Raw genomic sequence first — 24,780 nt, 5'->3', positions numbered from 1 at the left:
TCCCAGGCCTCGCCCTATGTGTATCCTTTATAATAAAACTATAATTCTAAGTAGAGCATCTTCCTGAGATCTGTGAGTCATTTTTAGCAAATTATCCAACTTGAGGGGACCACCGGAGTCCCTGAATTTGTAGCCAGTCAGTCAGCAAAATAGGTTGGTCTGGGGCTCCCTGAAGCTTGTGGCTAGTGTCTGAAGTGAGGGAAGTCTTGAGGAGAACTTTGCCTTTAAGCCCTGGGGTCTGTCCTAACTCCAGGTTGTTAGTATTAGAAATGACTGCAATATACCAGTTAAGGTAAAAATGGAATAGTAGGTGTCAGGAAGGGTGAGAATCACTGCAACAACCCTAACTCACTGAAAAATGCGGTCTGGGAAGAGAAAGGATGAAAGAACAAGGGATGAGGAACCTCTGTCTCTTAAAGGCAGCAGGATCACCCATGGTGTGAAACAGCAGCTAAGCTGCAATTAGCTGTGAGAGGTAAAAGTTACCTATGGAATTTTGAGATGATGGAGCCATCTCCTGGGAAGCTGGCTCACTAAATGCATAAGAAAATGCAAAATAATATGAAAAAGAGAAAATATACAATCCCATGGTTATTATAATCTGTAACAGATAAAATGAAAGTAAGAGATAGGCCAAATATAGATTCTGGACAGTCTCAATTACAGCTTCTGGTTCCAAGGCTCCCACTGAAAGAGTATGTTGGAGAAAATCCTGATTCTGGTTAGCCTGAGGTATAGTGACCATCCTTAAGACTTCCCAAGGAAAAAGTTATGCTAAAAAAAATCATGAAAAAGGCTAAAATGATTAGAGATAGACAGAGAGGAGCATCAAGGGCCTCATCCCAGCTAGGTGAAAATCTAAGAAACGGGATGAATAAAGCAAACATTGATGGGGTAAACAAAACAAAACAAAACACAGAGGTTGGATGAACCAATGGGAAATCACTGCTGGTCACCTAACATTGAAGGCCTTTAAACAAATCTGCTCTATTCATCCTAGTTTGGAGGAATTTGGAAAGCTACATGGCAAGAGAGCAAAAAGAAACCTCACCTCCAATTGCCTGGGGCTATGGTTCCCCAATTTAATTAAGAGATGGATTGATGAAAGGGTTTCTTGGCTCAACACTCTACTGGGGACACAAGGCCTTATGCACAGGAGTATGTAAAATGGCCAGGGAGCAGAAGAGAGAAGTTTCTAGGACCTCTTGTTATGAGAGTCCCATGCACTGTGGTACCAAAACCCACTGGTGAAGTTCTAGTGAGGAGTAAAATTAAATTGGGAGAACAGAGAAAAGCAAGGGTTAACATGAGTAAAGTGAAGCTTGGATGAAAATTGGAGTGTTTAAATGGGCTTCATGTGAAAAGGCTGTGTCTCCTTTACTTGAATGCTTAATGGGATTGGATATTATGTCTGACTGAGGAATCCTTCCACTACCAAGTGCTGTAAAACAAAAACCTGTTGGCAAAGTCCTACTGGTGGTCAATTAGATTGAGAGATAAGAGAATACAAGAACTAATGGGATTAAGATGAACATTTAAATGAAAGTACACTTGAAGAAGCTTCATATGAAGCAGTTGTGTCTCTTTTACCTGTATGTACTATAAGGATAGATATTGTGCCTAGCTGGGGAATGTTTCCCCTATCAAATATTGTAAAACAAAAGGCATGAAAAATCCACCTCTCCAACAATATTAACTAGACATACAAAATGGGAACCAATGAGACTGCCTGAACATAGAGGCCTTATACCAAATGGTACCAAAAAGAAGCTGGAGTGCTAATAAAGATACATTCTCTGTACAGCAGTCTCTGTGGAGCGTAGACTGGGGGGTGTGGGAGCACTTCCCAGTGATAGCTACTGGAACTCTATACAAGACAATTTCCATTTGGAGGGGCAATGACTAGCTTGCTACCAGACACTAATTGAAATTGCCTCTGACTGAAAACCATAAAATAAGGATATCTTGGGTGATGTCAGAGAAATGCTCTAAGAGGAAGGCAGCGCCCAGGAGATTCTGTCATAGAACAGAAATGGTCTGAGCAGGAACACACCATCAGGGCAACGCATAGAGTTCCAGAGCATGTTCATGAGCAGGTAGCCTGTCTTCCCCAGGATTGACTCTGGAACCACGTGAGGACCTGCAGGATTCTAGCATCACTCGCACAGAGCCTGTTAACAGCTCTCACCAGACCAATAAACAGCTGCTTGGCTTATGGACGGCAGTTCCAACGTGAACACAAGACACTCGGTTTGGAAGGCCACCACTCGGATCGAAAAAGGTAAAAACAAATTGGCTCAGCAAGCTGCACTGCACGCTGTTTACCGTTATGTCTGGATTTTGACCTACTCACAGGCACTGGAATGGCCTGGCCATACGGTGTGGTGGATGGGCAGTGGAAGACTGGACTACGAACGGGGTGCTCTTCCGAGGCATGGCCATATGGAAATCACTGTGGAAATCTGAAGGGTACATTCAAACAGGCCATATCAATGCCCATCAGAAGAACCCCTTTTCAGCATCAGAAGATGTTTACAAATGGTGAGCAGACACCCAGGTGTGCCACTTGAGGTAGCCACGGGGTTAATCAAGTGAGTGGACTCAAACAATGCAGAGAGGGGTTGACTCTAGACATATTCCTTTTGCATCCGTGGAGGCACAAAATGCCAACAGGAACTGTTCTGTCTGCCAACAAGAGAGATTTAGGGACTGCAGATGGCTATGGGGAAGATGCTCTGCAGGGAGTCCTGGTGCACAACAGCAAGTCTGACTGATGCCTGGAGCACTGGGGGCTACAAGTAGGTCCTGACAGAAATGGACATTGACTCTTGGCTGAGCTTTGCTTACCCGATGGTAGAGGCAAAGGTTCAGAGTACTATAGAAGAACCGGAGTAGAAGGTATTGCGCTGATCTGGACCACTGAGTCACATTTCTTCAGACCAAGGAACATACTTTACAACCCATCATGCCCAACAATGGGCAGAGAGATCCTTTCTGAGAGTAATAGTGTGGTAAAGAATTAGAATGGGCAATGAAAACAATGGTTATTTAAAATGGGGAGAAAAGTAATATAGGCATGAAGAACTAGCTTACAAGACTTCATGAGTGGGTACTGACACTCAACATGAAGGGAGCAAAGGGTGTGTTCACACTAGATAAATTCCTCTGCAGTTTCAGAGGAAATAAGGAATAGGGGGTGAGGAAGATGCTAGCATGACTATGCAGTTATTCCCACAAAAGGAGAATGCTGGTATGATGGCTATACTTTTTCCTTTCTTTCCCATATCACCTCAAATTTCTTCTTTTTATTAGATACAATGGTCTCAGGACCAAGGTTACAACTACAATTATCAGAAGCAGAGATGATTCCTAGGCAAGAAACTATCTGTACTTTCAACTTTGAGGTCAGAATTTCCGAGGACCTGATGGAATGGGTTGTGCTCCCACTCCAGCTGGTAAATATAAGGTTAAATGTGAATGCAGCTATCCTGCCCAGTAGTAGAGACAGCCCACTAGTTCTTTACAAATGGAGAGAAGGAGAAATAGTACCTGAGAATAAAAGAATGACTAAATGGGTATGCAATGGAGGAAAACCAGTATTTCATTAATGCTTCAGAAGAGTCTCCAAGCAAAAGCTGATATTATTTGTTTTTCAAGTATAGTTAGCATACAGTGTTATATTTAGTTTCGAAGAAATAAATAAAAACTTTAAAACTGATATTATTTCTTAGCTCAAGTATACCAGATACCTAAAAAGGTGAAGCCAAGGAGCACCTGGGTGGTGCAGGTGATTAAGCATCTGACTCTTAGTTTTGGCACAGGTCCTGCTCTCATGGTTCATGAGATCGAGCCCTGCTTTGGTCTCTGCACTCAGTGTAGGGTCTGCTTGGGATTCTCTCTCCTTCTCCCTCTGCCCCTCCAACTTGTGTTCTCTCTCCCTTAAAAAAAATTAATAAACCTTTAAAAATTAAAAAAAAATGAAATAAATAGAAAGGCGAAGCCAACAGACACTCATTTCAGACCTAAAGACACATGCACATTGAAAGTGAAGAGATGGAAAAAAAATTTATGATGAAAAAGGAAGTGAAAAGAAAGCTGGGGTAGCAACACTTATATCAAACAAAATAAAGTTTTAAAAAAGACTGTAACAAGAGACAAAGAGACATTACTACATATATTACTACATTATGCTACATATGTACATTATTACATAATGATAAGGGAACAATCCAACAAGAAGATATAACAATTGTAAATATTTTAAAAAATTGTAAATATTTATGCACCTAACCTGGGAGCACTCAAATACATAAAGCAGCTATTAATAGACACAAAGGAAAAAATTGATAGTAATACAATAATAGTGGGGGACTTTAACACCTCACTTACATTAATGGATAGATCATCCAGATAGAAAATCAACAAGGTAACAGTAGCTTTGAACAACATATTGAACCTGATGAATGTAACAAATATATTCAGAAGATTTCCATCCAAAAAAACAGCAGAATACACATTCTTTTCAAGTGTTCATGGAACATTCTCCAGAATAGATCATATGTTAAGCCATAAAACAAGTCTCAACAAATTAAACAGGACTGAAATCATATCATGCATCTTTTCCAATGACAATGATATAAAACTAGAAATTAATCAGAAAAAAAAATCTGGAAAGAACACAAAGAAATGGAGGTTAAATAGCATGTGACTAAATAATGAATGAGTCAACTAAGAAGTCAAAGAGAAAATAAAAAAATACATAGAGACAAATGAAAATACAATGGTCAAAATCTTTGGGATGCAACAAAAACTGTCCTAAGGGGTAAGATTATAACAGTATAGGCCTACCTCAAGAAGCAAGAAAAATCTCAAACAACCTAACCTGACATAGAAAGGAGCTAGGAAAAAAATAAATGAGCAAAGCCCAAAGCCTGTAGAAGGAAAGAAATAATAAAGATTAGAGAATAAATATATGAAATCAAGTCTAAAAAAAAAAAAAACAAAAAAAACCAATAGAACAGACCAATGAAACCAGGAACTGGTTCTTTGAAAAGATCAACAAAATTGATAAACCTTTAGTCAGACTCATTTAAAAAAAAAAAAAAAGAAAGAAAGAAAGAGAGAGAAGATTGAAATAAATCAGAAATGAAAGAGAAATAACAAGTGACACTACAGAAATACAAAGATTATTAGAGAATATTATGAAAAATTATATGTCAAAGATTGAACAACCTAGAAGAGAGGATCAATTCCTAGAAACATATAACCTCCCAAAACTAAAGCTGGAAGAAAGAGAAAACTTGAATAAACTGATTAATAGCCATGAACTTGAATCAGTAATCAAAAAACTCCCCCAAACCAAAAGTCCAGGACCAGATGGCTTCACAGGTAAATTCTACCAAACACTTAAAGGTTGTTAATACCTATTCTTCTCGAACAATTAATAAAAAATAGAAGAGGAAGAAAAGATTCCAAATTGACTCTATGAGTTCAGCATTATCTTGATACCAAAAACAAACAAAGACACTACCAAAAAAAGAGTACAGGCCAATATCTCTGATGAACATAGATGCAAAATTCCTCAACAAAATATTGGCAAACTGAATCCAACAATACATTAAAAAAATTATTCACCACAATCAAGTGGGATGTATTCCAGGGATGTCAGGGTGGCTCAATATTTGCAAATCAATCGATGGAAACCACATTAACAAGAGAGAGAATAAAAACTCTATGATCATTTCAATAGATGCAGAAAAAGCATTTGACAAACTACAACATCCATTCATAATAAGCTCTCAATGAAGTAAGTTTAGAAGGAAAATAACTCAACATAATAAAGGCCACATAGGAAAAAAACACTGGCTAACATTACTTATTTTAGAGAGAGAATACACTGAGTGTGGAGGGGGCCGAGGGAGTGAGAGAGAATCTCAAGCAGACTTCGTGCTGAGCACGGAGCCTGAGGCAGGGCTCAATCTGAAAACCCTGAGATCATGACCTGAACTGAAATCAAGAGTCAGACACTTAAGCAACTGAGCCACAGGAGCCCCCAAACCAGAAGCTTTTTTAAAGATAAAAGCATTCCATCCTTTTGCCGACTGCACATATTATAAAGAGATGGAGGTATAGGGATAGATTTGTCTACTTCTTCTTTAACTAACTGTAAGTGGCCATGAACTATGGGAGGCTTGGATCTGTATTTTAGTGCTGGTATGTGGCAAAAACTGGTAGAAAGAACAACCAAGGAGCTGCCAGCCTGAAAGAGCTGCTTCTAAACATAAGAAACTGCTCTCTAACTTCTCTCCCCATACCCAGATATTTGTTCCAAATAGCCACCCACACTAATATCATAGCGTATCTGTGCAAGTGTTTAAGGAGAAGGAAGCCAAAAGCACTAGTACCTCTATTCTTAATTGGTCACCCAAAGTGGTAGAATACTGTACTCAGTGCAAGAATCCTACTTATAAAGGAGCTCCCAAATTAGGAAGGAACCACTGGTTTCATATGGAATGGTCCCCCCACTTGAAGGAACATTTCATAAGTTAATGATTCTATGTACTTCAATTTGTTTTCTACTGTTAGCATACACCTCTATTTAGCCATCAATGAATACTAGTTTCTTTTAAAAGGAACATATGAAAAATATGTTCCTGCTCATTTTATATCAGTTGACAACAATAATTTTATTCAGGTCTTTTTGATTTTCTGTTTACAGCAAAACAGAATTGCATGATCATCTTCAACAATCAAAATTAAAGTAAAACAGATAATTTATTGGCAGATAAACCCTTCTTTCTGAAAATGTTGATAATTCTTTCTAGCTCTAAAATTCTATGAATTATCAAAGAATTAAAAAATAATGTTTCAGATGTGAATTAAATATAGAATAATTCAGAATAAGGTATATTTAGTAGGAAACATATACTTTATTATAGCCTCTCTCTGAAATCTGTGGTGTTGAACAAGAGAAGTAAAGACAACTAACTCATGATGATCACTAGGATTTTTAAATTTAAGTTTACTGAAGACAAAACTCTGACTTCCAAATTATTATTATCAACAATTACTTAGCCATCTTAAATCCTTCTGCTAACTAGATAGTATCTTATTTGATTCTCTTTTTTAGCCAGAAAGGAAATCCTTCAGAAAACAAAGCAATCAACAAATGTCCTCTGTCAGAGAAGGTCTAAGGCATGAAGAGATAAAAGCTCTATTTAGGAGGATTATATTTCTACCAGCATGAGACATGATGTTACCTGAAAATACTGAAAATTAAACAGCGGGACAGTAGCTCCTGAATTAGGTCTTTCATAGCATGGACTAACAAAATTAACCTTCAGGTCAGTTTTTTTTTTCTTTTAATAACACATCACAGTGATAAACAAATGTTTAGCAATATGTATCAATAGGGAAAAATAATTATTTAATATTTTTCCACTAAGATTTAGGGATAACTCACTCTCTCTTTTATCTCATTGGCTCTACTTCTTCTCACCCATCTCTAAATATTGATGCGCTCAGGCTTTGGTCCTTTTCTCTGCCTATATTCATTTCCTAGACGATTTTATTCAGTGCCATGGCAGCATCTGTACACCAGTGACTCCCAATTTATATTTCTAGTCTTCAACTCTCTCCTGAGCCCTGGCCTTGTCTATCCTATTGTTTACTCTCCATTCCTGCTTGAATGTGCAAGAAGCATTTAAACTTACCATGACCAAAATAGAACTCCGTATGTGGACTTCCTCTAACCTTCCTCCTTCCCCATCTTCCATCTTATTCATCCAGGATAAAAATGTAGGATACTATGCTTTCCTCCTCTTTCTGTCTCTCTCATGCCAACATCCTTACCATGGCCAAACTTTTACATGATCTTTCTCTGTCCTCTCCTCCCACACTCTACCTTGACCTAGCCTCATGGACTTCTGGCAGTTCCTTTTACATGCCAGTTATTCCCATCTCAGAACCCTTGGACTTACTTGTCCTAGAGTCATTCCCCTGTCCTGTCCCACCTCCAGCATACTCTACTCCCTCATCCTGCATTTTCTCCACAACACATATCATTAGCTGACAACCTATTATATATTTGTATGTTCATTTGTGTGTCTTATTCACTGTTGTATCCTCAACTTCTAGGAAAATACTTGGTATGTGGCAAGTACTTGGTATTGGATGATTGTTGCTGTGATATAGCAATGCCCCAATAAAATGGTGTCTCTGTATGATGGAATTCCAAAACACCTTACATACTTATATCAATTTACAAATATGTAGTCTTCATTTTTATATGAAAATTTTAAATTATTCATAACTGTCTTCTAATTCAGTAATTTAAAATATAAAAATATTTCTAAAAATATAAGTATATATAAGTAAAATACACAGTACAATGAAGCACAGTATTTACTATGATACCTAATGAAGAAAAAGGGAACATTTTTAAAAAATCACTAAATTTAAAAATTAACAAACATTTTTAGGACTCACAAATTTGAACTCAATCTCTCTACGAACAGCTACTAAATATATAAGGATTTATTCTTTACCAATAAGCTTTGATGTCGTCACAATACTATCAATCAATTGGGTATAATATGACTCTAGTTCTTTAATTAATTCACACTTAGGACGAATTAGGAAGCTCATAATTCTTTCATATAAAGTTAACATATTAGTAGATGAGAAAATGAAAGCTAATTTGAGGAAATTACACTGTTAACAAATTTCATGGAAAATTATAAAAATGCACTTACTTTTTTCATCAGCTTTGTCTTTTATTGCAATGGTATCATTACTCAGAGACACAGTCTGTGCATTCAGAATATCTGTTCTCATTCCAGGAAATTTTGGAGAAGAAATGAAGCGGCCTTCATAAGAATATAAATAGATACCACCACCATCTACAAGAAGAAAATGTCTAAAAAAAAAAAAAAAGAATAAAAATACATTCTCAAATAGAAGCTTACTATATTTTCATTTTTATACTGGAGAAAAGTCTATTCTTTGGAAAAATCTAATTTTTTTTCCTTTGAAAATTTATGGCATTGCAAAAAACAATTCAAACAATAAAGCAAAAGCAAAAGATCTCTAGCAATCCTCTCTCTATAGAGATAATTTAGGACAAAGTATAGATATATTATAATTTTATTTTATTAACTCATTCCTGATGGACATTTATTTCAAATTATTCATTGTTTTAAAGAATATCTATAAACAGTTTTATAGAATGTCTATACACATGTTTTAAAGAATGTATATACATATCTCCGTATGTCTACCTTACTTATTTCCTTAGTATAACTTCTAGAAATATAATAATTGGCTCAAAGGGCATATACTTATAAAATTTTAATATGTATTTTTAAACTGCCCTTTAAAAGGTTTTAGTAATTTACACTCATATTACTGCCATATTGGAGTGCCTGATTCCTCGATGCTGAACGCAGTATTACTTTTTAAAATCTTATGTTCAAAACTGTAAGACCCTTGATCAGAACTATTTATTGATTTAGGAATTGCTAAGTGTTCTTTCTTGCCTTGGAAACGAATACATACATTTTAATTAAACTAATACTTGAGTACTGGTATGTAGTTTAATTGAAGGGTTTGGTCCTTACACATTAATGTATGAAAACAATATTTGCTAATGTTGACAAAGTGACACATCATATTAGTATATATTTTTACTTTGTTTCAATATTAAAAACTTTTTTCTCTCCTGAACAAGACATCGTGTAAGCTTTTAACCTTCTTGTGAGTAACACTGTGTTTCAAAGGGCAAACATTTCTAAATGTAGAAATAGAACAAATATTAGGCAGTAAGTAAATTATTCTTTAATTGCCTAATCAGTTATGCCATTAACATATGCCTTTACTAAGAGCATATTCAATACACTAATAAGTAATGTATAAATAAAATTTATTTGGCACTGTTCAAGTAAAAAGAATTTCAGAAATATGGTTTTTTAGATAGCTGACACCTTATCTTTTAAGTGGAAAAGAGGTCTTTTTGTATTAAAAATGTATGATATTACAAGATAATATATTTCACTTTCACTAAACAGATGAGACAAAATTTGACACAATTTTTCAACCACTCAAGGTCATCAATGTGATGATCAGCTTCAGTAACTGTTTAACTGACAGCTTTGGTACTCATGAGAATCTCTTGGTGCATCAGAATAATTAAGCTATTCAGCGATACAGTTCTGTGCTTTTTGTTTTCTCTATGCTGCCTTACCAGGCAGTCACTTTTCTTATCCTTGTGCCAGCCTCTCACAGCCCACCAGCATTCCTCTTCTGGTTTGCTATTTATAAAAGCTGGGGGTTAGAAAACCTGGTAACAACACTATTAAGAGATTGCCTAGGTGTGAGTAAAGGAATGAGGAATAAAATATATGGTTTTAGTGCAAAGATTTCATGGGTAGCTATTTTAGGCAATTGCTGATTCTATTTTCAAACTTTATTTCTGGTTTTGTTGGGTTGTAGCTTCCTAAGACTGACCTTTGATTCAATTGGATATCACTGTACTCGATAGACTGATTGATGATAGTTTTCATGGAAAAGTGTGGGTTCTTGAGGAATAGCTATTCCCAATTTACTCCAGTTTGTTGGCCTGGAGTTTCACGGTCCTGCATACACCAAAGGTGTGGTAAAGAATATTATTTTTCAAACTTCAGATCACAGTCATGTAGTGGCTCATAAAATCAATGTGTTTCAAATATTTAAAACCAAAAGAACTGAACATTATAAAAAATAAGGGTCCTGAGGTCAAAACGACCTTATAGTAATTCCCCCATTTCTTTCTTTCTTTATTTTTTAAAAAGATTTTATTTATTTATTTGAGAAAGAGAGAGAAGGGGACATAAGAGGGGGAAGGGACAGAAGGAGAGGGAAAAGCAGACTCCCCACTGAGTGCAGAGCTCAACTTGGGGCTTGGTCCCAGGACCCTGAGATCATGACGTGAGCTGAAGTCAGAAGTTTAACCAACTGAGCCACCTAGGTGCCCCAACTCACCCGTTTCCCTCTCATTCTCTCACATCACTACTTTGATATTTACTTGTAATAAATTTAGTCTCATCATTCTTAATAAATTAATTCCTTTTATATTTCTCAATGTAAATTTTTAGTATAGTAAATGATGAGACATATAACTTATATATAACCTCCAAGAATGTTTTTTAAGAGTGTAGAGAGGGGTGCCTGGGTGGCTCAGTCAGTTAAACATCTGAATCTGGATCTCAGCTCAGGTCTTGATCTAAGGCTCATGAGTTCAAGCTCCACACTGGGCTCTACACTTTAAAAAAAAAAAAAAAAAAAAAAAAAAAAAAAAAGGTAGAGAAATTCTGAGACCAACAAGTTTCAGAACCACTGACCTAATAGTTTATTCCTACTCTTTTCCTTTAAAATAAATAAAAACAGATTGATCCCAAATGACTAATATACCATTCTGTAAGTGCATGCTTTAAAGAGTACTTTACTGCAATCTGAAATATTTTAACCCCATATTCAAGAGTCAAACATGATAAACAAATACCTTTCTGCCTGCAGAATTAAACTAACAGTTCCTTCTTTAAGATCAAATATAAGTGGCGTATTCCAGTTCTTCGTACTAAAAGATAAATAAAATAGATATTTATTAACTTTTTAAAAAACCAAATACTCTTTAATAAATAGATAAGTATTCACTTTAAAAAGTATTATCAGTTTCACCATAACTGTATATATTTCTATTATAGCACTAGGCACATTGTTCTGATATCATTCACTTACATGTCTGTATCCCTGACTAGAAATCAAACTCTGGGTAAGTAATAAGTATTCAATAGTAAATGTTCAACAAATGTTTATTCTAGGTATCACAATATGTGAATTGAGGAATCCTAAGTACATATTCTGTCATTTATTAGCTCTGTGATTTGGGCAAGTCATCTTACGTTTCTCATCTGATAAACAGTAATGGTATGGCTCCGGGAAGAAAGGACACATTTTTGGCTAGCCAGATCAGGATTAGCGATCTGGTTGCACCACCTGTCGGCTATATGATCTTAATAAGATTAATCTCCTAAGAATCAGTTTCCTTATTTGTAAAATGAAGATAATGGTGACTCACCTAAAGTGCCTAGCTAACTGCCTGTTATATAGTAGATCTTGGACAAACAGAAACTATAATAACAATAATGAATATGAGCATTTTTCCTGCAGGTCTCCCAATGTTACTGTTGGTCCAAATGAAGATTTCTGTGAAGCATTCTGTAAACTAAAATACTGTATAAATGTAAGTTATAACCATGCTTATTGAATGAATGGATAAATAAATGAACAAATAACTCCTTTGGTTTCTACAGTGTAATAGGATTCAAAGATAGGCAAGAGGGAGAGAACATTTACAAACTGAAAACCACCCCAAGTCATCAAAATTTCACATTTAAAATGTTTTATTACTCTTATATATTCTGAATTCCTCTCAATTATTTTCATGAAGCCAATTCTTTAAATCAGATTAAACCTCATATTCAGATCCAGAAAGTGTGGGAAGGGGAAGGCTGCAGTAAGTAGGCACACTGATGGGAAATTAATACTGGCTAATGCCAGTAAGTAAATGCATTTCAATAAGTAAATGCATGCACAAAGCAAAACAATGAATAAACTACAAATAATTAGTAAGCCTGGTGTTCACAGGTATGATAAAGATATGTGCTTTGTACTTTAGAAAAGATACCATAGCATGTTTCATTTATGTAGTCATTAGAATTAACCTTCAGTCTTTGATAATAGTGATTGTGAGGTTTTTTTTACTATTATTATTTATTTGACAGAGAGAGAGAAATCACAAGCAGGCAGAGAGGTAGGCAGAGAGAGGGGAGGAAGCAGGCTCCCCACGGAGCAGAGAGCCCGACGTGGGGCTCGATCCCAGGACCCTGGGATCATGACCTGAGCTGAAGGCAGAGGCTTTAACCCACTGAGCCACCCAGGCGCCCCTGTTTGTTTTGTTTTTTGTTTTTTTTTTTAAGATTTTATTTATTTATTTGACAGAGAGGTAGAGAGCACAAGAAGGCAAAGTGGCAGGCAGAGGGAGAGGGAGATGCAGGCTCTCCATTGATGCAGGGCTCCATCCCAGGGCCCTGGGATAATGACCTGAGTCGAAGGCAGCTGCTTAACTAATTGAGCCACCCAGGTGCCTGATTGTGAGGTTTTTTAAAGTCCCCCTGCAAAATATCTGGTATTTATGACAACTGGGATATATATGTCTGCCCTAAGCCACACTGATGAATAGGAGCAATTTTCTAAAAATTATTTGAATTCTAAATTCTAAAAAATTATTTGAAAAATCAAATGAAAATTTAACATAGAACACTTATGTATTATTTACTTTTTCTGGAACTTCTTTTCATATAAACCACTATATTGCTTACATGCTTGTTTTAAAAATTACATTTTTATTACTAAAAAGGGGTAACAGTTATCAAGAACTGGGGGTCAAACCCCAGCTCTTCCTTTAGTAAGGAAGTTTAGTAATTTGACCTAAGGTCAGTTACTTAAATACTCTGTATATCCGTTAGTTTCTTCATCTTGTAAAACGGAAATAATAATAATATTCAACACACAGGGTAAATTAGACCATGACCATAAAGACAGTATAATAGTGCTCAATAAACAATAGTTGTTATTTAAAATACTAGTAGGTGTTCTGGGGCCCCTGGCTGGCTCAGTCAGTAGAGGATATGATTCTTGATCTCAGAGTTGTGAGGCTGAACCCCACATTGGGTTTAGAGTTTACTTAAAAATAAAATCTTTAATACATAAATAAAATAAAAATGCTAGCAGTTTTTTTAATTTAATGAAATATATTTTGGTGATGATAGGTCTCAGCACTACCTCATTCCCACTACCTGGTATTTCACTTTAATAAATAATTTTGTACCTTAGTAAATGTCTTGACAAGAGAGGGAAGGCATGTCTAAGTCAGAAAAGAAGAAAAGCAGTCTTATATTTTGCCACATATTAACTAATATATGAAAAGTAGGGTGATAAAAAAATTAAATCATAACTGCCAAACTTTTCTTAAGTATTTTAAAAAGCAGTTTTTCTAATACAAGTAACACATGATACTAATCCTATGGATTCAAACATTACATCATTGCCACTAAAGCTAGCAGAATAAACCCATCATTTGGGGTAGTTAAGAACCCTACCTTTCTTCAAACAAACCCTAAATTGAAGAGATCTTCTCTATTTTTCCTCAACTCCATGAAAATTAATTATTCAAATGACTATGTGCACTAAGTGATTGTGAAATTTCTTCACATTCTATAGTCTCTCCCCTATATAGCAACTATTTAACTTAGTATCTTTCTTGACTTTCCCGAGTCTTATTGTTGCTCCTTCTCATTCATATGAGAAAAAATTTTCTTATATTAATTTAAATTATATTAGATTAAGTTATATTATAACTTAAATTGAGCCACCTGTTTCTTTATCCCCTCTTCTCTGCTTCTTCCATTTAATTCTTGACTGCTGTCCTAAGTTGCAGATTCTGATTAGTAGCAGATTTACATATAGTGAGTGAGAATTTTTAATATATAGTTGTAGTAAGTGTTATTGTTAATCATATTGGATACCTTTGTGTTGTGTACTACTGGGCTTAGGAATCCAAGATACCACTATACTTTGTTTTTTGATTCATTTATTCATCCAAGAATTTTTTTTCATTAAGTACCTATACATGGTGAACACAGTACAGTGCTGGATACTGGGTGTCTAGTTGTGAATAAGACACATATATAGTCCTTATCTTCAATTTTATATCCAATGATTAAACTATAATCACATGATGTTATAAATATAAGCACAGAATGTAAAAAACAATCCTTAACTATTCACAACTCAGGAAAGTAACATAGTGGTGACTTGAGTTTCCTGGATAGTTGAGAAGTCAGCTGGGGGCATGCTTAGAGCCAGCTTGTACCAACTGGTATATTTTCAGGAATTCTGCAAACCAACTGTTTAACAGAGCTATTATTTAAAATTAAATTATATAAACTTATAACTAAGCAAATTATATTCAAAACAAAGATAAGTGCTCCAAACCTATTACTTCCAGATAATCTTACTACATTTTACTATTATCTATGCACTTGAGATTATTTACATCTGTTGTATCTATATGGTGGCAATTCTATATAATGGCTTGCTACTGCGCATCTCTTTTCAATTCTGCTTTCAGTGACATCATACTGGTATCTTGAAATCAGCCTTGGTAGAAGTATTTACATTACAGAAACAGGCAAACACTGAAAAATCAGGTTTGTTTATTTCCAGAAAGCTAGTTCAACATTCATCAGCACATACTGAGTTACATTTTGAAAAATACCAAGTATATTTGTTTTAGGCACAAGTTTCTCGGGTGTACTGAAATTATTCCCTGCTTTCTAAAAAGCAGATTGAATATATTTTCCTTCATCATCTCTGGGCAACTCTGTATCTTCAGTATGAACATCCATGATTACCCTAGGCTATTACACTAAGCCTGAATACCTCATTGTGTCTCTATTGAACATCTTTTAGCCGTTGTCAGGCTGTTAGCTGTTCCCTCTCTTCCAGTGGCTAGGTGGGTCCTTTTCCTAACAATTATCAGCTGTTCCTACAGACTCTGAAATCAAGTTATACTAAATTCCTTAAGACTGTGAGTAAAGAAAGAGTAAACACTCTCAGAGAAAGTATTTCTATTACAAAAATGATTATTAACCTCTGATGCACACCCTTATTAGATTTATTTTCATTGGCTATAGCTCATTTTAAAATCACTTCTTGATTGGGAGTAAGTGAGGATAAGCGAGGTTTTAAGAAAATTAAATTTAGAACCAAACCATGTTGATAGGAAAGGCTGAAAATAAATTTCCTCATCACAGACAAAACTCTGAATTTTTAAGAAATGCAAGATGCTTACGAGAACACATAACATTGAAGAGACGTTGAAACAACTAAGTGTGCATAGTTCAAAGATGCTTTAATGACTCTATCACGGAATTCCAGTAAATCCACTGCATCATTAAGAACATTGCGAACCTAAACAAGGAAAAATGAAATACCAACAAACAACATTAAAATACATCAGCATTTTAATTAGGTAAGTTAGCAAGATTTTGAAGCATAAAATTCAATGCACTCTAGATTACCTAATCATATAAAAAAGAGTTCAGTAGGAACTAGCCATAAGACAACATACTTGGTTTGTATAAAAGTCAACTAACAAAAGAGAGACATAAAAAAACTTTAGAAATGTAGATTTCTAACCTGAAAGCCAATCTGAATGTCAATGTAGCAATGGGGAAATAAGGTGAAAAATGCTGTAACACTGAGATATAGTAAATAATATATATGGCATATAGGAGTTGGAAAGAGACTATATGATTTCTACCCAAACAGTAAGAATATCTCTTTTTAGGGCTAGGTCTTACTTTAAAACTTAAGTTCTTACAAAAAGCGATATAATAATTTAAAAAAATCAAAATGGAGTGGTAGGTATTAGTAAAGCTGCACAGCTGCACAGTGAAGAAGTCAAGTTGCACAGAGGCGCACAAGTATTTCCATATGTTAAAACATAGAGATAATATATAAGGAAGCTAAGTACCAACAAACAAATAAAAATTTTACTTATGATAGTCAAACCATTATAAAAATGGTTTGCAAGGATTTTAACCCTTGGCAGTATCTGCTTACAACCTTGAAGTTGATGGACAATCTGCAACAAATTAAGAAAAACGTCGAGCAAGCTAAATTTATCTAATCTCTTGTCAATACCAGAATGGGTCGGACATTGTAGTAAAAGGTGAAAGTAGAGAAAAAGAGATTAATTGTATCTAGAAGTTAGAATTTTTTAAAATTCCCCTCAAAATGTTATCATCTTTCTAAATAAAATGTGACAACTATAGAAATGGTATGGAAAAAAGATTAAAAGATAAAGTCAAACTTCTTTTAAGTACTTCTTCAAAGCACTTATACCTATAAGGCATATTATATTTTTATTATCTGCTCTTCAACTCCCATCCCCACAAAACTACCACCATGATAGATAGCAAAATTACACATACATATATTCCTCGACCCAGCAATCTTACTTCTAGAATTCTATTGCAAAGACAAATAAGCAAAATCATGAAATAACACGCACATGAAATGCTGTAACTATCTACAGCTCTATTGGTAATAGCAAAAAACTGGAAACAGCCCAAATGTCTATCAGTAAGGGATAGACCAAATAAACTATGGCATACTCGCAAAGTGGAATGCTATACAGCTCCAAAAAGAAAGAAGATCTATAGAGTGATCTCCAGGATATAGTGTAAGGTGAAAAATGCAAGATGCAAAACAATGTGTACAGTATAAAACCTTTCATCTCATGAAGGGAAGGATATGAAGATATATGGATTTGTTTTTTTTTTCTTAAATGAATACTTTAATCAGTATATAAACAATTAGGTAAGCTTATGGAGAAGCTGACCAGGATACCTACACAGGGAGATGTAAGTATCTAAATTTCCAATATTTTATTTTTTTACACACTATTTATTTAAGTTGTTTATTGTATAAATTTTCATGTGCCACATTAGAAGTCCTTTATTGTAAAGACCATTATTTTGTCTGATGACAAACAGCAGCCATATTGTTAGTGATTATTCTGGACCTCCACGTAGGATAAATTCAATTTCTTCTTGAGATACAAGCTTCTTTCTGTATTTCTGAGGTAATATTTTCATTATTTCTGCAGTGTCTGGTGGACCCTGATGCATGCAAATCTGGTGATTTACTCCCTTTAGAATGCTGTGAAATTGAAGAAGAGTGGGATGGTAGTCCTGCTGATCTGAAACTTCTGATACACTGGGTTTAGGATTGTCTCTTCTGTCAGAGTACCATATTAATGGAGTATGTAGCTTGACTACTGGAATGACCCTGCCAGCAGATGCCATCTTCCTGTCCATCATCACCCTGCGATGGGGCAGCTTCTGGGGCACTTGCTAGGCACATAAATAATAGGAGCTCTGAGGAGTTGGGGATGGGCCCTACCTGTGATATATGGATTTGTTTATGTTACAGAAACAAAGCAAGAAACCCAAAACACTATTCATAACATATTAATTGATGTTGTTATTTTAAACTGTATTTTGGGGTATAGTTTAATATATATGTATGTACGCATATATATATATAATGTAAGACAGGCCAAAGATGGGACCATTTGAGCATTAAATAACGGTTCTCTAAAATGTTAAAATCTGCAAGTTTATAATGACAACATCATCATCAACAACAACATTCATGGGGAAATCAACTCATTATTTGAAAGTTGGAAAATACAGAAGATAACTTCATAACTATTTCACCTCAGGGTAACCAAATGGTTGAAAAGGCAGTGTCTCACGGAAGAACTTTAGCTAATAAACGTGTTAGGAATGGTAGGATTACAAGATCACCATTTTGCAAATCCCAGTGAAATATGGTTCTAGACAAGTATTATCAATGGCTGCTAAAAATATTAAAGTAAAAGCCTAAAGAGCTCTTCAGACTTTTTTAAATGATTGATGAATCAAGACTTACAATACCTGAACATATTAACCACAGCATCACTAAAAGAGAGCTAAGCTGACATATGTTGTCTCTTGATGTGATGTAACAGGAAGTCCACAGCATTGATTACAAAGTGTTCTTTATCCTTATCAGGGCTCTAAATCTAATAACCAGTTTACAGGAAATACAGGGGTTAGATGAACACATTAAATGGAATCACACCATAGAAATGCAAACGGGAAAATGTGAAAAATTCAACAGAACAAACCACCTGGCTTCTTAAGCAAGTAAGAAAGAGAAGAAATTGTTTCAGATTTAAAAAGACTGAAGACACAAATCAACTAAATGCAAAGTGAGACTTTGTTTCCTGACATTAACAAACCAACTATATAAGTATGTATTCAGAAAATAACTGGAGAAGTGGGACCTGTTATCATAGAAAGATATATTGAGGAAACAACTAGAGAAATGTGAAATGCTACTATGGTTATGATAAAATAAACAGTTTAATCTTTTGGACACTTTTTAAAAGTCTTACTACAAAACAGCAATGTTGGACTATATTAAAGAAAAAGACACTGATACATTTGCTTCACTCTTCAGTGAGTAGGGGAAATGACTGCAAAAGGGGGAGTACTCTGATCATAGGTGCTTCAAAGGATTGATGTTGTTCAGGGAAGAAGAAATTATTGTGGCCTGAAATCAGCAATGAAGGATAAGGAAGACATCCACTCCGTCTCTAGACCCAGTAATACCTGGCATAAAGAGGGAAAACACTTCTACTTGAGAAGTCTGTAGAAGAAACATTGCTCTCAGGAATCAGCCAATTTTGACTTGAAACAAAAATGTGAAGAGGGCTTTCAGTAAGAAGGCTGAGTTGTGTCTGCAAAGCCATGGATGTATACTGCAGGTTGCATACTACACAACCCCAGGGCTAAGAGAATGGATCCCCTAGAACCAAGCAGGCCATGACTGCAGGAGGCATCTCTGCAAGTCTCTCTTTAAATCCAAGGCTTTTTGAGGTCTTTCATGAAGGGGAGAAGACAACTACCTTGCAGATCCCCATGCTCTGATTTTAAAGAGACCTAAATCTGGCCACTTGTTACTTCAAGTACTTTTAGTTCCATTGGCTAGCAGAGCCACTCTCCTCCCTGCCTTTCCCACTCTGCTTCTGGACCAGGAGTCCAGCAGGTCAGAGACTTCACTCCACAGTCTCCATTTTTGTTCCCTTTCTGCTGCACAGAGATGTTTACCTTGTTTTTGAGTCCAGAAAAGTCTTTTTATTTTTATTTTATTTTTTAAGATTTTACTTATTTATTTGCCAGAGAGAGAGAGAGAGAGAGAGAGAGGGAGCATGAGCACGCACAAGCAGGGGGAAAGGCAGGCAGAGGCAGAGGGAGAAGCAGGCTCCCCACCAAGCAAGGAGCCCAATGCGGGACTTGATCCCAGGGCCCTAGGATCATGACCTGAGTCAAAAGTAGAGGCTTAACTGACTGAGCCACCCAGGTGTCCTGAGATAAGTCTTTTTAAAAATACATGTATTTCATATATTATTAATCTCTTTGGAGTCACAGGTAAGTCTCTCTCCCAAGTGTGAACTTAATGATACCATCTTAACCAGAAATCTACAAACTTTTTTAAAAGCCCATAATACCATCCTCTCTTAAAAACATTTTAAAGCTGGGGTGCCTGGGTGGCTCAGTGGGTTAAAGCCTCTGCCTTCGGCTCAGGTCATGATCCCAGGGTCCTGGGATCGAGCCCCACATCGGGCTCTCTGCTCAGCAGGGAGCCTGCTTCCTCCTCTCTCTGCCTGCCTCTCTGCCTACTTGTAATCTCTGTCTGTCAAATAAATAAATAACATCTTAAAAAAAAAACATTTTAAAGCTAATGGAATGGAATGAAAGTTTTTAAAGGAAGTTATATGGTTGTTTCTTTATAGCAACATGATACGCAGTGAAACAAACTAGCTGTTAATACCAGTTTGGGGAAATTCAATATTTTAACAGTACAATTGTATAAGCCTCTGCCATTATTCAACTACAAATAGGTTTCTTAAAATTCATATTTGCCTAAAGCATCCAATGCGGGGACTCGCTTTTTTGTGAACCTAGAACACTAGAACTAAAAAGGAATAAAACATCTCAGCCATATTAACAAAACACCCTGACAATTTTGGTTATAATTTCAAAACTATGTTAAATCCCACATCAGAAAGGTTCTGTGCCAAATATTTATTTTTTTGAAGATTTAAAGATTAAAAAAAGATTTAAAGATTTATGTACTTACTTATTTTTATTTTTCATTAATTAAATCATTTTTAGTTTGATGATCATGACTTTTTTTTTTAATTTTTAAAATTTATTTTCAGCGTAACAGTATTCATTGTTTTTGCACCACACCCAGTGCTCCATGCAATCCGTGCCCTCTCCAATACCCACCACCTGGTTCCCCCAACCTCCCACCCCCCGCCCCTTCAAAACCCTCAGATTGTTTTTCAGAGTCCATAGTCTCTCATGGTTCACCTCCCCTTCCAATTTCCCTCAACTCCCTTCTCCTCTCTAACTCCGCTTGTCCTCCATGCTATTTGTTATGCTCCACAAATAAGTGAAACCATATGATAATTGACTCTCTCTGCTTGACTTATTTCACTCAGCATAATCTCTTCCAGTCCCATCCATGTTGATACAAAAGTTGGGTATTCATCCTTTCTGATGGAGGCATAATACTCCATAGTGTATATGGACCACATCTTCCTTATCCATTCGTCCGTTGAAGGGCATCTGGGTTCTTTCCACAGTTTGGCGACCGTGGCCATTGCTGCTATAAACATTGGGGTACAGATGGCCCTTCTTTTCACTACATCTGTATCTTTGGGGTAAATACCCAGTAGTGTAATTGCAGGGTCATAGGGAAGCTCTGTTTTTAATTTCTTAAGGAATCTCCACACTGTTCTCCAAAGTGGCTGCACCAACTTGCATTCCCACCAACAGTGTAAGAGGGTTCCCCTTTTTCCACATCCCCTCCAACACACGTTGTTTCCTATCTTGCTAATTTTGGCCATTCTAAGTGGTGTAAGGTGGTATCTCAATGTGGTTTTAATTTGAATCTCCCTGATGGCTAGTGATGATGAACATTTTTTCATGTGTCTGATAGCCATTTGTATGTCTTCATTGGAGAAGTGTCTGTTCATATCTTCTGGCCATTTTTTGATATGACTGTCTGTTTTGTGTGAGTTTGAGGAGTTCTTTATAGATCCTGGATATCAACTTTTTGTCTGTACTGTCATTTGCAAATATCTTCTCCCATTCCGTGGGTTGCCTCTTTGTTTTGTTGACTGTTTCCTTTGCTGTGCAGAAACTTTTGATTTTGATGTAGTCCCAAAAGTTCATTTTCTCTTTTGTTTCCTTTGCCTTTGGAGACCTATCTTGAAAGAAGTTGCTGTGGCTGATATCGAAGAGGTTACTGCCTATGTTCTCCTCTAGGATTCTGATGGATTCCTGTCTCATGTTGAGGTCTTTTATCCATTTTGAGTATATTTTTGTGTACGGTGTAAGAGAATGGTCGAGTTTCATTCTTCTACATATAGCTGTCCAGTTTTCTCAGCACAATTTATTTTTTTTAAAGATTTTATTTATTCATTTGACAGACAAAGATCACAAGTAGGCAGAGAGGCAGGCAGAGAGAGAGGAGGAAGCAGGCTCCCCGCAGAGCAGAGAGCCCGACGTGGGACTCGATCCCAGGACCCTGGGATCATGACCTGAGCCGAAGGCAGAGGCTTTAACCTACTGAGCCACCCAGGCGCCCCCAGAACAATTTATTGAAGAGACTGTCTTTTTTCCACTGTATATTTTTTCCTGTTTTGTCGAAGATTATTTGACCATAGAGTTGAGGGCCCATATCTGGGCTCTCTACTCTGTTCCACTGGTCTATGTGTCTGTTTTTATGCCAGTACCAGGCTGTCTTGGTGATCACAGCTTTGTAGTAAAGCTTGAAATCAGGTAACGTGATGCCCCCAGTTTTATTTTTGTTTTTCAACATTTCCTTAGCGATTCGGTTACTGCCTATATTCTCTTCTAGGATTCGGGGTCTCTTCTGATTCCATACAAATTTTTGGATTATTTGCTCCAATTTTGGATTATTTGCTCTTTGAAAAATACCGGTGGAATTTTGATCGGAATGGCATTAAAAGTATAGATTGCTCTAGGCAGTATAGACATTTTAACAATGTTTATTCTTCCGATCCAAGAGCATGGAATGGTCTTCCATCTTTTTGTGTCTTCTTCAATTTCTTTCATGAGTGTTCTGTAGTTCCTCGAGTACAGATCCTTTACCTCTTTGGTTAGGTTTACTCCCAGGTATCTTATGGTTCTTGGTGCTATAGTAAATGGAATCGATTCTCTAATTTCCCTTTCTGTATTTTCATTGTTAGTGTTTCAAAGAAGAAATAACACCTATTCTCCTGAAGCTGTTTCAAAAAATTGAAGCAGAAGGAAAATTTCCAGATTCCTTCTATGAAGCCAGCTTTACCTTGATCCCCAAACCAGGCAAAGACCCTACCAAAAAAGAGAATTTCAGACCAATATCACTGATGAATATGGATGCTAAGATTCTCAACAAGATCCTAGCAAACAGGATCCAACAGCACATTAAAAAGATTATCCACCATGACCAGGTGGGATTCATTCCTGGGCTACAAGGATGGTTCAACATTCGCAAATCAATCAATGTGATAGAACAAATCAATAAGAGAAGAGAGAAGAACCACATGGTCCTCTCAATTGATGCAGAAAAAGCATTTGACAAAATTCAGCATCCGTTCCTGATTAAAATGCTTCAAAGTATAGGGATAGAGGGAACATTCCTGAACTTCATAAAATCTATCTATGAAAGACCCACAGCAAATATCATCCTCAATGGGAAAAAGCTTGCAGCCTTCCCGTTGAGATCAGGAACATGACAAGGATGCCCACTCTCACCACTCTTGTTCAACATAGTATTAGAAGTCCTAGGAACAGCAATCAGACAACAAAGAGAAATAAATGGTATCCAAATTGGCAATGAAGAAGTCAAACTCTCTCTCTTCGCAGATGACACGATTCTTTATATGGAAAACCCAAAAGACTCCACCCCCAAACTACTAGATCTCATACAACAATTCAGCAACGTGGCAGGATACAAAGTCAATGTACTTATTTTTATTTTTAAAGATTTATTTACTTACTTCATTTACTTATTTGGCGGGGAGGGGCAGAGGGAGAGGGAGAGATTTTTAAAATGCACCCATTTACTCTGTTCAATTTGGGGCATTTCCAAGATTAGCCTCTTGATATTTGTATCACCTAATACTTCTACCTGACCACAATATTTAGACTACTCAGATTGACATAAACCCAAAAATTCTGTTTCTACATTTCCAGAATATTCATTTAATCCTATACATAGATATAATCATAGCAATACTTACCATTTATTTTTGTTTTACATATATCATTTCATTTAATCCTCAAAATCACTCTATTATTAATTCTTATCTTTACAAAAGCCAGAGTGACTAAAACTCAATCTTGAATTATGGCAACTATGAAAAGCCAAAACTGTGCCCCTTGCTAAATTGAGAGGAGCAGGAGAGAAAAAAAAGGTAAAGAGGAGACCTGAGAAATGCTTCATCTCCTTCACCAGTACTCTCTCCCTTCTAGGCATTTCTTCCTGACAAAGACATCAGCTATTTCTTTCAGAAAGCATCATCCACTAAGATTCAGCCTGAAGGCAAAGGACAGAGGAAGAAAACTTCTCACTCCAGGTTACCATACACAGAAAAGCTGAGGTCCAGGGAGACAGGTAAAAATGAAGCGTATTGCCAGGTAGCAACTGCCAGGTCCAGCTCTGTATTTAACAATTTGGACTCAACATGATCCCTGGTTTCTGTATTGATAAAAAACAAACCAACCAACAGTCTACTAAATTTCTAAGGAAATTATGAAACTCCAAACCAGGCAAACACACACACAAAAATGTGATTGTTCAGTCCCTATGACAATCCATGCCCCCCCTCCACCTTACAACAAAACTAAGTGCTGCTTAATGTACAGTCCCCAGAAAGGGAATGCTCCCAAGTGGGAGATCTTCCCAGAAAAGCTCACCAGGGTTGCCAAATTAACCAAGCAACTAACTCTACTGCAAAGAAAAAGAGTTCTCAGTATATTCCTGGCCAGC

General features: G+C 36.3%; 1 protein-coding gene and 1 pseudogene across 13 annotated transcripts in view; both read right to left on the bottom strand.

Moving 5' to 3' along the window:
• Nucleotides 1–24,780, bottom strand: part of LOC116862492 (intraflagellar transport protein 80 homolog) — a 117,364-nt gene that overhangs the window by 22,939 nt on the left and 69,645 nt on the right. For all 13 annotated transcript variants that reach the window (XM_032849802.1, XM_032849807.1, XM_032849811.1 and 10 more), the window contains 3 exons: nucleotides 15,950–16,068; nucleotides 11,537–11,611; nucleotides 8,754–8,917 (listed from right to left, as the gene is read on the bottom strand). In XM_032849802.1, the coding sequence (XP_032705693.1) occupies nucleotides 8,754–8,917; nucleotides 11,537–11,611; nucleotides 15,950–16,068 (358 nt within the window). The remainder of the gene's footprint in view (nucleotides 1–8,753; nucleotides 8,918–11,536; nucleotides 11,612–15,949; nucleotides 16,069–24,780) is intronic.
• LOC116862495 lies at nucleotides 17,595–18,048 on the bottom strand (annotated as a pseudogene).

This window comes from Lontra canadensis, unplaced genomic scaffold (assembly GCF_010015895.1).
Source record: "Lontra canadensis isolate GAN:19392208 unplaced genomic scaffold, GSC_riverotter_1.0 scaffold249, whole genome shotgun sequence".
In the NCBI taxonomy this organism is placed as follows: Eukaryota; Metazoa; Chordata; class Mammalia; order Carnivora; family Mustelidae; genus Lontra; species Lontra canadensis.
The sequence above is the reverse complement of the archived record's forward strand: the minus strand, read 5'-3'. Positions and strand labels throughout refer to the sequence as shown.